The sequence below is a fragment of the Phalacrocorax carbo genome, chromosome 7, assembly GCF_963921805.1.
Source record: "Phalacrocorax carbo chromosome 7, bPhaCar2.1, whole genome shotgun sequence".
NCBI classification, from domain to species: domain Eukaryota; kingdom Metazoa; phylum Chordata; class Aves; order Suliformes; family Phalacrocoracidae; genus Phalacrocorax; species Phalacrocorax carbo.
In genome coordinates this window covers 27,236,382-27,251,809 of record NC_087519.1, presented here as the reverse complement: position 1 = coordinate 27,251,809, position 15,428 = coordinate 27,236,382, and the positions used below count along the sequence as shown (strand labels likewise).

General features: G+C 36.6%; 1 protein-coding gene across 10 annotated transcripts in view; it reads left to right on the top strand.

Moving 5' to 3' along the window:
• ARMC8 (armadillo repeat containing 8) overlaps nt 1-15,428 on the top strand; it is an 85,531-nt gene that overhangs the window by 40,317 nt on the left and 29,786 nt on the right. For 6 of the 10 annotated variants that reach the window (XR_010373837.1, XM_064457169.1, XM_064457164.1 and 3 more), the window contains 5 exons: nt 3,992-4,084; nt 7,673-7,732; nt 8,898-8,978; nt 12,585-12,660; nt 12,750-12,840. Coding sequence is in view for 9 of the 10 variants with exons in the window: in XM_064457169.1 (XP_064313239.1) it covers nt 3,992-4,084; nt 7,673-7,732; nt 8,898-8,978; nt 12,585-12,660; nt 12,750-12,840 (401 nt within the window). In the remaining variant the exon portion in view is untranslated. The remainder of the gene's footprint in view (nt 1-3,991; nt 4,085-7,672; nt 7,733-8,897; nt 8,979-12,584; nt 12,661-12,749; nt 12,841-15,428) is intronic. The other 4 variants (XM_064457168.1, XM_064457166.1, XM_064457172.1 and 1 more) reach the window with 2 other exon arrangements.

The window sequence follows — 15,428 nt, the reverse complement described above, 5'->3', positions numbered from 1 at the left end:
TAACTGCAGATTATGAGTGTAGACTCAATGTCACTTACTAGGGTTGCTAGAAAGATCCTTTGTTAGTTAGGTATTATTATGAAAAAAGTGGAATTATGTAGCCTCATATTGACACATAATTACTATTGCATTTAGTTGAAAGTCAATAATGTCCACACATTTTTATTCTTTCTAGATTCTTTTCTAATAATCATACCAAAATTACTATAGAAGTTGGATATATTTTAGTAGAATCAAGGGGCAAAATTAACATAATTTTCTCCCAAACATTAAGGAAGCTTTCTTGTAACTTTCCAAGAGTTTTTAACCTTTTTATACCCACAACATTTCTGATTTGAAGGAACAAAATGAGAATGTGTATAAAAAATACCTCCAAAGAATCGCTTCTCAAACATATAATTTTGTAGTCCAGAATATCTAATAATACAGTTCTTTATGTATTGGTAGAATTTCAGGGAGCCCTTACGCTTGATTGCAAGGATTCATTAACCCTAATATCATATATACAACATTATTGCTGGGGTCACGGTGACACCAGAAAGGCCCTGTCAGAACGTTTTGTTGGGAACAGCCCAGTTTCATAAATGCTAAATTAAAATGCTTTTCATCATCCAATATGAACACCTTCCTCTCCTGGAATTTACCATTGGGCCATGATGCCACACTGGTCAGCAATATGTTATCTTATGCAAATCACTGTGTGCCATTCTATTCCCATTTCTATAACTCCATAGTAGAGCTTCCAAACAGTTAGAGGCCTGATTTCTGTCCTCTTCTATCTTTACCAGAACTTTCCAATCTATCAAACTACAGCCAAAAATACTCCCGTGGTCAATACTGTTGGAGTTTTAAGTGAAACTGAACTATTGCATGGTGATGTCACTGTCTAGAATGTGAAATAAAAGTTTGTTAGTTCCTTCCGTGGTGTTAGATACAGGTAGAGAGATGTTTATGCATTCATCTGTGTTGAATAAAAGAGTTTAACTGAACAATTATTTTATACAAAGATGAAAGCAATGTATTTTTATTCATAGTTTTGAAGATAAAAACAAGGATATGGGAAGATATGTTCTAGTAGAATCTGTGAAAGACAGCATCAGAAACCTTCGCTTCTCTAGCTTCAGGTTGATTTCCAGTGGCTCCTGATAAAAAGCTTGCCTGCTTGGACTTCTTACAGATTTCAAGTGCTTTCTTAGTTAATGAAGAGCAATCTAAATGTTATTCTCGTGTATTTTCACTGAAATCTGATTTTCATAAGTAATTCCACCAGTTCAAGTTTAAAAATAAAACAAGATGCAAAACCTTTCTACCAGCTTGAGGGAAGGAGGGGAAGTCCTATAGCCTTTTATGGGACCACTTCAGAGTTGGCAGCATTATGCAGTATCCAGATGTGCATTGGTCATGTAAAAAAGGTGGCAGGTCATATGAGTGAATTGTATTAATTGCCTGACAAAAATGCAGATCTGTGCCTGCCAATATCTCTCTAGACAAGACAGCTGCACAGAGGAGTCCATAAGAATTACCCAGTTGACGTGAGGGTCAAATCTGGTTGCAAGCTAGTCACCTATGATTTAGCAAATGAATTAGTTGCTACTCTTTTTAGTTGCTAAGGATTACTGATCAGGTGCAGATTTTTTCACTCAGCTCGCTCTGCATATATTTCTTTACTTGTGAATTCTTGTACCTCCTATTTTTGACAAGATCAATATCTCTATCAGTTCCATTAGACTTTAACTTTTAGACCAACATTTACATCCTTCTAGTTGCCATTTTTGAAATAAGCCAGATTACCTAGTCAGTGATTTTGCTGCAGGAGATTTCAGGTCTTGCATCTCTACATTTTGAAGCTCTGTTTCTTGAAGCTTTAGTGCCTCTGAAACCTAAGGTGTCTCTCTTCTCTTCCCTCTACCCTTCTGACTTTCTTGGTTGGCTAAGATGCACTTTATCACTGATAAGCCTCTTAGCATGTATATATGCATGTTGTGTTGAACCCTAATGTGGCTTGATATCTCCAGCTGCCTGATTTAAAGAAAATGACAAGAATCTGTTTTAATGGGTCAAATGTGTAAAACCACAGAGGAATCCTGGGTATGTTGTCGGTTCATTTTGCTTTAACTCAAAGAAGGAGACGCTTGGAGGTTTGGGCGACCTGCTATGGCTTTGTAAGATTATAACATGCTTTTCTTCAGAACAAGGTTGACCTGTTAGCTGCTTCTGTTTGGTTTCTCATGGAAATTTGCTGTGTTGGTTGGTGTATACCCAAAATCCAGCACCCACTTAGTTTACACACTACTGCAGGCTTACCTCTGTCAGGGAGAGTTGGTTATGATTATGACCATCAGCACTATTACAACATACTGGTGGATTGAATGTCCACTGTTGTCCTGCAACCAAACCAGTTCCCTGCAGGCCTTTGGGTTCTGAAGCTGCAAAGATCATGTGTTTGTATATGTGCCATGTGTAAAGGCAGAAGATCAGATGGAGCTACTGTTGACCAGACCCTAAGAATACTGCTTTAGAATAGTTTGTCCCTTGCTTTTCCTATGCATGTAAGTGTGCAATGGGCATGGATATATGGCTGGTGTACCTGGAAGAACTCCAGTTTCTGCTAAGTAACTTTCTCTGTATAGGGTGCAGTAATGGCAGATGAAGCTGTTGCACATTGATCCTTTCCAGTTACTGAGAAACAAGCAGTAGAAACAAGTTATTTTTATTCTCAGTGTGTTTCTTGGCTCTGTTGTCCTGTTTTCTGTTGAGAATAAGGAGGCTGGATTGTTGGCAGTAAAGCTTTCTAAAATAAGTCTGCTATATTGTATAAGTAAAAAAAAATTGCAAAGCTTTGCCTAATCTCAAATTATACGTATACAAATAGGAGAGACTTACATGTGTTTATTTCGCTGATATAAAAAAGTGTGATGTGAAATTTCTCAGGTAATTGGGAAATAAAACTTTTTGTTAACAGCTGTGTATCTCTGAAACTCCAGTCATTAAAACAATCAGGCTAGTGCTACTTCCATTACTGAAAAATCAGTAAAGCATGAAGATTTTGCTCTAATTCTAATCCACCCCTCCCTAGTCAGAGGGTTGCAATTCATAGTGCTCCTGCAGGTAAAACAGAGAGTCTGACTTACTTGGATAGGGTCAATATAGCGAAAGTTCTCTGGAAAGGAAGACTCATTCAGTCTTTCTTCTCCACTGTTCAGCACCCTTTATGTCTATTAATTTGGTTTGCCACATTTCCAACTTGAATGACCAGTGTTTCTTTTAATATCACTGTAGTTGCTGCCACTAAAATGTACTGGTAAAAGTAACTGAAAGCTTTAAAGTGTTGTAATTTTGTAATTGACCACAGAGCTTAAGTATCTGGGTGTGTTTTCAGAACGGAACTTCAATATAATGACTTTCTTTGGCTGATCTGTTTGGAATTCTCTGTCATTAGTGTCACGCATACTAATAGTATCTATAGTGTGTGTTTGACTTCAAGACAGAGGAAATTATTACCCCACATTAATGGGTTAGAAAGTGAGTACAACAGAATTCAAGGTGGACTGTTGGCACCTTGTTTGCCTCGCTGCTCTTTTCTACTTGGAGCTGAAAAGAAGAGGTAAGTAAATCACACATGTAGTAAGAAAATACTAAGACAATTCCTGGAGTAATTGCTTTCAGTGACCATGTTTGCAGTCTGTTTTTTTTCCCCCCTGTTCTTTTATTGTTTTCTCATGAAGTAAAGATTCTGGGGACAAATCCCAGAAGTTTTATAACTAACTTGCACTGACCTCTCTCTCCCCCCCCCCCCCATGAGTATTTGGCTCAGAACTGTCATTCATGCCTTGAAGCCTCCTGTACTACTTCAGTGGTCTTGTCACACAGGTTTCAGTGGAAGGGAGAACACTGAATGCAGAATCAGGAGTACTCTTTTAAGTAACAAACTGTGAAGAAACTATGCTGAAACATAGTGTTAATACTTTTTTCTTTTCTGGCTTGTTTCCAGGATGCTACAGTTATCTCCCACCTCATGGCACTGCTCAGTAGGTCTCGATATACACAAGAATACATATGTCAGATCTTCTCACATTGCTGCAAAGTAAGAAAGAGAATACATGTTCTTTATGCAACTTGTTGTGTTTCTGGCATATAAGAAACTGTGTAAGATGATACTGCCTTTTGTGGCAGGAACATTAGGACAGTAATGACCGAACGGTTATTGCTCTGGATTTGCTGACAGATTTATTTGGGTTGATATATATTCCTCTACAAAACAAAATATGTAAAGCAAAATATGTAAATAGTTCTTTTTTGTAGGGTTGTGCCTTTGGCTACTAAACAAATTACCAGTCTAGGCAAATATCAATCCTCCCTATTATCAGTATAGATTTTGGAAAGCTTTTTTTTTTTCCTCTGGAAGTCTCAAGACAGTGTGAACATCTCTTTGTAGAGGTCTTGCATCTGCTTTCAAGACAGCTGTTTCAAACCCAGATAATGTTTTCTAAGAGGTACTGTAGGTTGAGAGGAAGAAAAATGCTCTTCTCAGTTGAACTGTACCAGTTACAGGTTTATCCAGAGACATGTTCATTCCTGCTATATAATGCAGTTCTCTTGATATGGGAAAACTAATTTAAAAACAGCAGCAACCCAACCTCAAACACAGAGGTTTTTTCTCTTTCCCTCCCCATTCCTCCAAGTTTCCACATACCGCTGGTTTTTTGTATTATTGTTGCAGGTTTTTTTGGTAGTTACTGTACCTATGGGTTATACAGTAACCCTATTAAAATAAATCAGTGCAGAAAATCAGATTTACACATCATCTTTCCCTTTTAGTAACAGTTTAAAGAGGTCATAGATCACATTTATCTCCTAGACCTACAAATGCAAAAGTTCCAAAATTTATGAATTTGTAAGTATTGACCTTGAAAAATACCTTTCTACCTCACACTTACAATGAGTCTTCTGCAACTCTGAATTATTCCTTTGTTTGAAATACATTTTTCTCTACCTTGACTGTTATTTATGTACATTCATTCAGTTCCATTTCTTCTCTTAAGTGAAACTGAGGACCGAACACAATAGAGCTAGTGTAAACTATAAATATTAGCAGCTAAGTTGTATTTTTATAATTGTTTAAAGAAAACATTACGATAAAATCCTACACTGGACTATGGAAGTTCAGATCTGTAGCTAATAATGGAGAAAAAAATTGGTATTTTAAGAAGAAAAATGCACCATGTGAGGCATCTCATGTTTAAGTGGCCCTTGAAAGCCTCTTTAATAGGCTAAGTAGCTTGAACAGGTGAAGAATCAGGCCATGTTGACTTACAAGAAAAATAACACAGGGCTGATTATAGGGTGCTATAGAAGTCAGTTAATACAGTCAGGGGTTAGCTCCGTAGCAATATAAACCCTGTTGGGTGTGTGAGAACTGCTGTGTAGCTTCAGATAATTAATCCAACATGAAAACAATTTCCATCATCTTTTTGCCAATGAGTTACTTCCTTGTAGTTCCATTAATGCCTGGTGATTTACATATTAATATATTGTTAACAAAGCAAATGTCCAGTCACTTAACAAGAGTAGAGTTGGGAAGATCTTACAAACTGACGGTGCTGTTTTGAATGCCTCCGCCACCACCCCCCCCAAATATCTCTCGAACAAATTTTACAGTGAATGTTTTGAAATATCTGAGGTTTTGGATAGAAAAAGTTGCTCATGTGAACAGATAGAAACATGAATGCACAAGGAAAGCAGGGTGATGGCTATGAGTGTTAGGAAGTAGTTGTATTTACAGAATAAACATTAGCTGCATAACAAAGAAAAGTATTTGAGTTTGAGGAAACAGATCATTACAAACATTAAATTGATCAAGAACTCATTTCTCTCTTGCCCAGGCAAGTGCAGCTGTTCCGCAAAAATCTAAAATGCTCCCTTCTTTCTTTTTTCTTTAGTTCTTGGGTTTCAGGTCTGATTATCAAGGTCAATTACTGTATTTTCAGATATAAAATATATCTAATACAGTGAAGCAGAATTTGCAGGGGATTTTCTGATTTATATGGACAGGCAAAGTATGTTCTTATAAAAAAAAAATCAAGTACCAAAAGTTTCAGTATTCACTTCATTCACTCCATCTTCCCTCCAAAAGGCAATGAGTGAGAGAACCTTTCTATTTTTTTCCTGAACAAATAATACGAAAGCATATATTAACTTTAGGTAAGGCTTGGCACATACAATGAGGGATTGATGCTTTTATTTTTCTTTTTCCTCATCTTAGCAGGTTTATTCATAAAACTAATAGTGACATATCATAGCTCCTACCCTCCTTGTTCCTGCATATACTGTTCTCTCCTTAGATCTTGTGCATCCTTTTTTTCTCTTCCTTGCCAGAGTCTTGTTTGGTTGAACTTTTCAGGTTTCTTTTTCTCACCTGCTCAAGTTTCTCTGGAAAAGCTGAGGCCTGTTCTCTTGAGCTAGAAAATCCTTAATTCAAGTTCCTAGTATATCGCTGCTGGTTTTGCTTTTACTACTTCTCACTGCATTTTTAGAGTTAAAATTAACTGATGGAAAACATTGACCCCAGAGAAGAGCCATCCTAAGCATAGGAAAGTGTTGATTTACAGGGGGAGCAGATGCAGTTTTTAACATATGGAGTCAGGATTCTATCAACATATAAGCAAATAAGTAAACTGAAATCAGGTTGGTGTACCTGGTATGCTAAAATGCAAGTCAAAGTTTACTCTTTAAGATTCTCTCTATCACAGTTGATTTGTTTCCAGAGAAAGTGATGTGGAAATGAGTAGGTAAGCTTTACTATTTTAACGGTCAAATTAGAAAGATAAGGTATGCATTTGGAAACGTGGTTTATGAATAATTTGAAAAGGTAGTTCTGGAACTTGTATTTTAATATGGTGACATCTCTGCATAAGTAATAATTTTACCACAAGTTGAAAATTAAAATCTTGTGTTTGGGAAAGGCCCAGGATAAAGCCTGTAATCAAGGCAGCTTTTTCCCAAGCCTGTTCTGAGAATGTTTCCTTATGTGATCTTAGGCCTGGTGCTGGATCCCTGAACCAAGGTACATTTGCATTTAGATATCTGCTTTTAAAATTTCATTATCAAATGAATTGTTACATTGTTCTATCCTACTGCTTTCTTAAAAAGTGGCATTTTATGATGGAAAATAGTGTAAAAAGTATGATTTCTATTCCTGAAATACGTTATTCAATTATATTTTGAGAAAAAACTCACTGTAATAGGACTGGCTCTTGGAACTCTTGTCGGTATACCCTAAAAGAAACAAAATCAAAAGGCCTTGCTATTAAATTGGTGCCTGAGCTACTTGGAGTTAGGAAGGAATGGTACGTAATGTTCTTGAGATTTCACATTTGTATTTGAAGGCATCCCTGTTTATGGATTAGTGCTTAACCTGATTGTGCATTAAATAATCTGGACAATGTGTACAGATTAGATGTTTTCATGTACATCTAGTTATGCAACAAAGAATACGTCCAAGTGTCACCTCTGTACATGCATTCGTCCTCTTTGCACAGAATTTACCATGTGTGCATCTCATTGAAAAAAATCACTAGTACTTGTGAGTGACTAAAAACTATCTAGGTCAATATGATTTATTTTACTTTAATTTTATTCATTTTTTTCACGTATTTTAATATCTGTTCTTCAGCTTCAACACTGGCATAGCTGCGGCTTTAAATCATTGCCTCAGCCACTTCTGTGTGCCAATGTAAGTTGTTTTCCTACTTCAACCATGCTGTTTTAATTGCATTTTTTGGTAGAAAGCTCTTGGTGGCAGTAGCAGCTGAAGCATCTCTTAAAGCACCAGATATGTTACACCTAAAAGTAATTTTATGCTTTTAGATCATCCCTTACCTCTAAGAAAAAAAAATGCTCTTTTGAATATAAGAGGTATCTGATTTCAGCTCTGTCTCAAATGTGAAAACAAAACGTCACATACTAGGGTGTGTAACTGTGCCCATAAACTCAGCTGGATTTGAACAAAAAATTAAGGAGTGAAGATACTTTCTTCACTTGCAGATTAATCATACCTGATGCATTTTCTTGACTAATGCTGTGACATTGAAAGCTGAATTTGAATTGTGTAAATTAATGCAAAGATGACTAGAGTAATGAATCTAATTCTAAAGAGGTGTTTGTAAGTCACAGATTAGATTTCACAAGAGACTGTTGAGGGTTGCAGGCCCCATTGAGATTCCATGTTTTTTTTACCGATCTCATTGAGCCTTGTCATACTGCAGAAGTTGTGAGACCTTTCTGCTGCAAAATTCAGTATTTGTGTTTAATTCCAAATGCTTTTTAAATCTTAGAAAACTGTTGATGTATCGGCCATTGTTGATTTAAATCTTGATGGGTGATGGCTGACTAGATTTACGGCTAAATATATTTGAAACCAAAATGATCTGTAGGAGGGAAATACGAATCTGTTCTCAAAGCACTGTCACATTCTGTCTGGAAACAGTTTCAGAATTAATTTACTCTCTTCTGAAGTTAGAATTGTTGAAAAAGCTTAATATTGCCAGTGAAGAAGAGATTAGTAACTGGGGATATGATTTGTAGAGAAATTCAGGAGCTTTCAATTGTTTCCAATATGAAAAATATAAACATAAGTACTTCATCCATGTTTCTTCACTTGCGAAAACTAATTTCATTGCCTATTGAGAAGGAGAGTGGAAATGACTACCGGAAAAGGACATATGCTATAAAAATAGGAGTTGTACCTCTTTATTATAAAAAAATTGGTATGCCAACTGATTACAAAGTAAATGTTAGCAAGTCTACCTTTAATATGTAACAATAAGTTGCAGATAGTAGAAACCTCTTACGTGTACTTTTAAACATAAAGCATGTTGGTTTTTTTTTTTCATTTGAAGGGTCCAGATCATCAGACAATCTTATTTAACCATGGAGCTGTTCAGAATATCGCACATCTCTTAGTCTCCACCTCCTACAAAGTAAGACATTAAAATTATTTGGTGTTTTAAGTATATTTATGAAAGGGATCCAAATGAAGTTTATAAAACCAATGTTAATGCATATGAACTAGAACAGTAAACAGCTATAACATATATTTGTAGAATAACAGTTGTTTTTACTTACCCTATGGATTTCTGTGAAAATCATATCTATTGTTTTGGAATGCTCTCTGAAGGTAAAACACTGTTAATTAAAACAGACCTGGCTTTTATTGATCCAAAGGAGAACAGTCGCTTAGCAACCCAATTAAAATGGTCTAATTTGTTGAACAATAAATGCGAAAAGGAGTTAAGTTGAAGAGAAGCAAATGTGAGCTGTCCTAAATGGAAGTCATACCTGTGAAAACACGGACATGGAATGTGTGTAAGCCACCAGGTACCTGTGGTTTGTGCTCACTGAATCTCCTGAGTCTCGGCTTCATCCTCTGTTATGCTTTGCAAGTCCATCCTGAATGATCTGAAAGTACCACCTCTGGGAAAATGCATCATACTCTACCTCTAACTTGGTGGCAAGGAGGGTCAACTAGGTCTTTTCAGTCTAAGGCCAAAATTTCAATTTCTGAGCAGAGCCTTAGGAGTCTGCTCTAGGTTACTTAATAAAATGTTTGAGTGCACAGAATGCTTTCTGAGGCTTTTCTGTGTAGTTTGGGTTTTTTGAGGGCTAACAAGATGTCTGCTATGCAAATGATTTTGAAGTCTGCCTGAAGCCAATCCTATGATCTCTTAAGCATGGACTTTCTTATGAAGATATCAATTTATCTCCCCTCCCCAAAAAAGTATGAATGTCATCATTCTGGAAATAAAAAACACTTCAAAGTATCCAAATTTATCTTGAGTTATTTTTATTACAATATCTAATAGAAAATATCTAATATGTTTTTCCTGCCACTTTTATTTTACTGAAAGTACACTGTTCACTGGTTGATTGAGACTAGATGAGATTATTGTGCTTGTCTATTTTGATCTCCTGCCTAATGCAGGATAATTAAAGTATCTTTCAGCAGGAAAACCGGTCTTTAAATGAGAACTTCAAGTGGAGGGAAATTTGGCGATCTGTTCCAGGGGCTTGTTAGTCTCGTGTGGTGCTTTTTGTTTGGTTTGGGGTTTTTTTTGCATTTGTTTATTTTGTTTGTTTTATAAATCCAGTCGGAAGTATGTTGTCTTCAATATTTTGTTAGTGAGACTGATAAACTTCTGTTTTCTTTCTGTACTAATTAGTTTTCACCATCATCAGGCAACATTTTGCTCTTTCTCCCATTAGCTGACCTTTCACACCCTGTATCGTAGGTGAATTTTCCAAGCTATATTTGACTTGAAACCTTTTCTAATTACTTTGAACCTTCTCTAATTTTTTCAAAGAGCGGCTTTGAAATACAGAAATTGGAGCAAGCTAAAGCAAAAACCTGCTTTTTCACCAACAAGATACATGCAGAATTGCATTAAAATGTATATATGTAGTCCTACCTTACTGGAGAGATGTATGAAGTGTTATTAATTTCCTCCTTTGCTAGTTTGGCCTGGCCTTTAAATTCCAGCTGTACATACCACACCGGTTTTTATTGTTCTTCAAACACTTCCTTCTATTAATACTCCTGGGGTTAACAGCTTCCTTGTGGTCTTAGCTGCTTTCTTGATGTTCTGCAGTAATTAGACATTCTCAGACTTCTAATGTAACTTACATGTTTTTATAGAATACAAGCCATCTCATTCTCATTCTTCTCTATATAGTTTCTTAATATTCAACCAAATAAGAACTTAACAGGAAAAGACAGCATTTAAAAACTTTGCCTATTTTTTCAATACTTACAGTAAAGGCCAGCAAGGTATCTCAGATGATTTAGGCAATAGGACGACATCAATAAACAGCAGAAACCCTCAAGAAGGGATTTCAGTCCCGATGAGAAGATTTTGTCTAGGTCTGCCTACAGAATTGCCCATTATTTTTCAATAAACTCTTTTTCTTTGTTTTTGTGATTGTCCTGTAGCCAGCTGGTTCTACGAGTATCTTTCCCCTGTGTTATATCATTACAAGTGTGCATCTTCACCACTGGTGAGATGTCTAATGCAAATGGACTACGCCTTTTCAGTGGCTGACAGCTAATAGTTTCAAGACCATATTTACATATTTTTCCAAATGATTGTGTTCCCTGTTTCTCATGTGACTACTGAACTAATTGCCCGTAAGTAGACAATACTAGCAAAGAAAATAGTAATCGCAGTAATTTTAATATCTTTAATTAATAGAGCAGTATGATATAAAATAGTTAACTTCTACCTAGACTTCACTTGATCTCATTAGAACATTTACACACACACACCCACACACATACCCACCCACCCACCCCATGATCTTCTGGCAAGTATACAGCTCTTGAGCTGTGGGTTTGACTTTTTTTCACTGCTTTTTCAATACACAACCTCTGCTTGCTGCTGCTTTGAAGCATATGCTGTATTCATTAGATTGTCTGAAAAGTAAATGGAACAAAAGTACCTGGCTTTTGTTCTGAAGCCAGGTAGCCTGTTATCTGTTCCTCCTGACTAAGACTTCACTATTGCTGATGAGAAGAGATCCTACCGTGGCTGCCATTAGGTATAAAATTAATGCACAGAAGAGTGATTGTTTTTGCTGTTGTTCTCTACCCTTGGACTTCCATGTTCCTAAGACTTTTTGTCAAGGAGGGTGGGATGGGCCTAAACCTAACTTGCAGTAAGTGCTTTCTGCAGTGACAGGGTTCTTTATGTCAAAATCCTGTTCATTTTGCTTTGTTTTCACACTAAAAATGTGGTAACAGAAACAGGGAAAGATGTGGACACAGTTTAAATATGTGCAGTTGTAGAAAGTGAGGTCAGACTAATATCTGAACTAAATTAGATTCTTCATCTGGGAAGATGATAATGGTTGGTCTTCCCTGTGTCAAAAAAGAGATTATAAAGACTTCATAGCCTAGCGGGACTAGGCAACCATGAAATATTGTTTGATTAAATCAAGACATGATTTTGGACTGGAGGAGGAAGAGGCAGCATGAAGAAATCTGAATCCTTTTTGTACAAGTGATACCTGAAGTTGTGTAATGGCAGTAAAACTTACTGTATATATTTGTTTTAAGATTAATTTAGAATCGCTCCAACTGGATGGTTCTCTTCAGACATTTTATTAAACTTGCCTTTAAAGGCATCTGAAATAGAAATACATGTCACTGAGATATATGATTCTCTTATGTACTTAAGAGTCCTGGAAAGGCATGGTACTATTGTTATGAGACTTGCATTTTTTTTGTTGTTTGCACATTTGTGAGACATCACAAATAAGACCAGTATTTCTGACTGTCTGGTTCCAAAGTTTTATCCTCGCTTGCGTTCTTCACAGATAGTTCACAACATACCTTATAGAAGGATAATTCCAACAGGGAGATCACAAGAGTCAAGGTGTAAGTTAGATGTTTCCATCTGCCTTTTATTCATGGTCTACATTTCATAACGATTATACAGAATTATTCTCTACAAGTCAACACAGTAGTATAGACCACTTTTGCTTTTAAGTTTGCATTTCCATTTATACTTCATCTACTTTATGTTTTTACACAGGTTCGAATGCAAGCATTGAAATGCTTCTCAGTTCTAGCCTTTGAAAACCCACAGGTATCAATGACTCTTGTAAATGGTAAGTATAATGCTGCTGTTGCTTATTGACACTCATTTTGTTGATTGGCTGAATTAGAATTACTTGGAGTTCTCTTTCATTGCTTGCAGTGTCGGTTGATGGAGAATTGTTACCACAAATTTTTGTGAAGATGTTACAAAGGGACAAGCCTATTGAAATGCAGCTCACATCAGCCAAATGGTAATTTTCATCAGGAATTAGAATGAAATAGTATGCAATTTAATACTTACTTTTTAACTGTACCTTTTTTGCTTGTTGCAAATTTAATATGTGATCTAAAATCTTAGGAATAATTATAGATATTATTTGCATGCTCTAAATCCTTGAAGAAGTGGTTCTCACCTAGTAATCTTTATAGCATGACTTTCACTCTGTACATAAACAGGAAAAAATGTTGCTGGGCAGAGTTTTGTCAGGAGTGTGTATTCAGACATACGGATTTTCGTAAGCTGAACTGCAGTTTTCGCAAGTAGCTTGGATTTTATGATAAATTTTACTTTGAATAAGCTATGGTCAATCATATGTCCTTATAGAGTAAAATACTGGAATATCGTCATGTCAAGTTAGTGTCATTGTTGCATCACTGTTCAGAGGACTTCCTCAGGTGACTGGTGCTGTGGTGTGTTGAGAACTGTATGCACTAAGATGATGAGAGAGCAGACCTAGTCTCCCTTCCCAATTGTTTTAGTTAAAATAGATTATTCTTTAAGCTTCATGCACTCATACAGCAGAATTAATGTTATTAATTAATTTTCTAGTTCAAATCAAACTTTCCCTTCTGGTGTGGGCACATTTCTGTGTTCATATTCATAATGACTTTCTACCCTGGGACAAAATGTGACCAAGTTCCATAACAGCAACATTGTTATCCTCACTTCGTAAGCTGGGACTTAACTCCCTTTAAGACCCTTTTCCTTTTGTTGTGTTGATAATAATGGAATAAATTACTTCAGGGGGTTAAAGAGATAAAATTACCCACCACTATAAACTGCTAAAATCAAACGTAACTCAAGAGTTTGGTCACTGGTATATTGTTTGATTATTCTTTTAGACTTTGATGTCTTGTTTTTGACCTGGATCAGTGAGTTCTCTGATTCAGTTCACCAAACAATTTCAGTTGACACTTGTCTTGGTGCAAGATCTCAAGATTCTGGGTGAGGAACAAGTGGGGTAGGTAGGATGGCCTCTTTTGTAATGTTGCCAGGTTATGATGACTTAACCCATTCATGAAAGCAGTTAGAAAGATATGTGTGTGTGTGGGGGGGTTGTCTTAGGAAGGTAATCCCACTCTGTGTGGGAGGTCTGCCTGGGGACCTCCTAGCTCCCTTCCCAACCACAATTGGTCTATGCAGTCTGGTTTTACTGGTTAGTTAGGTAGCTCCTAGTGAAGAAGGCAAGTTAAATTAACGGTGGTGTAGCAATCTCAGTACTGATTGATTTATATATTTCTTTGAGAATTCAGAGACTACATAGATAATTAAGTATTAGAAATTGCTTGTTTGTTTGATTCAAGATATAAGGCAGTTCTTAAGTCATGAAGGCAAGCTGCAGTTAAAAGAATTGTTCTGGCTCTGGACTGCCTCCTTGCTCTGGGATGAATGCTCCCATGTCTGTTGGCATCCTTTACTGATCTGCTTCACATTGGAAAGAGTTGGGTATACAATCCCATCTTTTGCTGTTGCTTTGCAGTGCTTTGGCTCAAGTGGGCCTTTGGAAGGATAGAAGAAAATGATGTGGTGAAAAACAAAAAAGAAAATTGCAGGAAAATGGAAGACAAACCAGTATCTTGAGTTTCAGACTGAGTTTCTAATTAGTCTACGGGCAGTTATCCTTCTTAGTAGGGTACTCAAGGCCTCAGTTTCATGACAGTCCTGGGGGCTCAGAAAGACCTACTGGCTTTTCTTCTGTAAATCCATTCTGTACTTGGTTCCCTCCAAGTCAGACTATCTTTCTTTTTTTCTAGTAAGAGTAGTAGGTGAAATTGTCACAGGTCCTCTTTTTGTTGGCTGCTAATTTAGACTTCACTCCTGCCTTACCAACTTTGGTCAATTAATTAGGAGTTCCTCTATGAGTTATTAGTAGAGTCCTTGGAATGCGGGTGTAGAAAGGCTTTTTTATGCATTTGTGAAGCCTTTTGTTAAATTTCTGTTTGAATCCAGACTGGCATACGGGGCTATCTTAAGAGTTTCCTTTGTTTTTCAACAATTGAAGTAGACCTGGAAGACCCAAGTTAATACCCTTGATTGAAATGAAATAAGGATCCTTAACTTGAGCAGCAGTGTTGGCACAGAGGGAAGAGCAGTAAGCCTCTTGGGAGAGTGATTTGTAGCTACAAGTGGAGCAATAACCTTTTCTACTAAAATTACTGGAATTGCTTCCAGCTAAGCCAAGCCTGTTTCACCTGAAGTAAAAATACTTTAACTTATTTCATGTTTGAAATAGAGCTACTTTGTCTGACAAGTAAGGTCTAGCTGGACTAAATGGCAACTGCAAGACAGGTGGTTTTCTCCTCATTGTTTGGTTGTGAAATGAATATTTCTTGCTGTCAGCCGCAAGGCTGGGGCAGTAGAAGTTTATAAAATGATCTCTATACTAACAGTCGAGTATTATATTTTAAATTCCAAGAAATAATACATAAAAAGACTTCCGATTATGGGATTTTAGCTATGTCTGTCACCGGTGGGTGTTTGAACAGGATCAGTGATGCTACCTTCTAAGGTGAAAGAACTCTCTCTGGGCACTTGGAAGGAGCTCAGAAATGCAGTCAA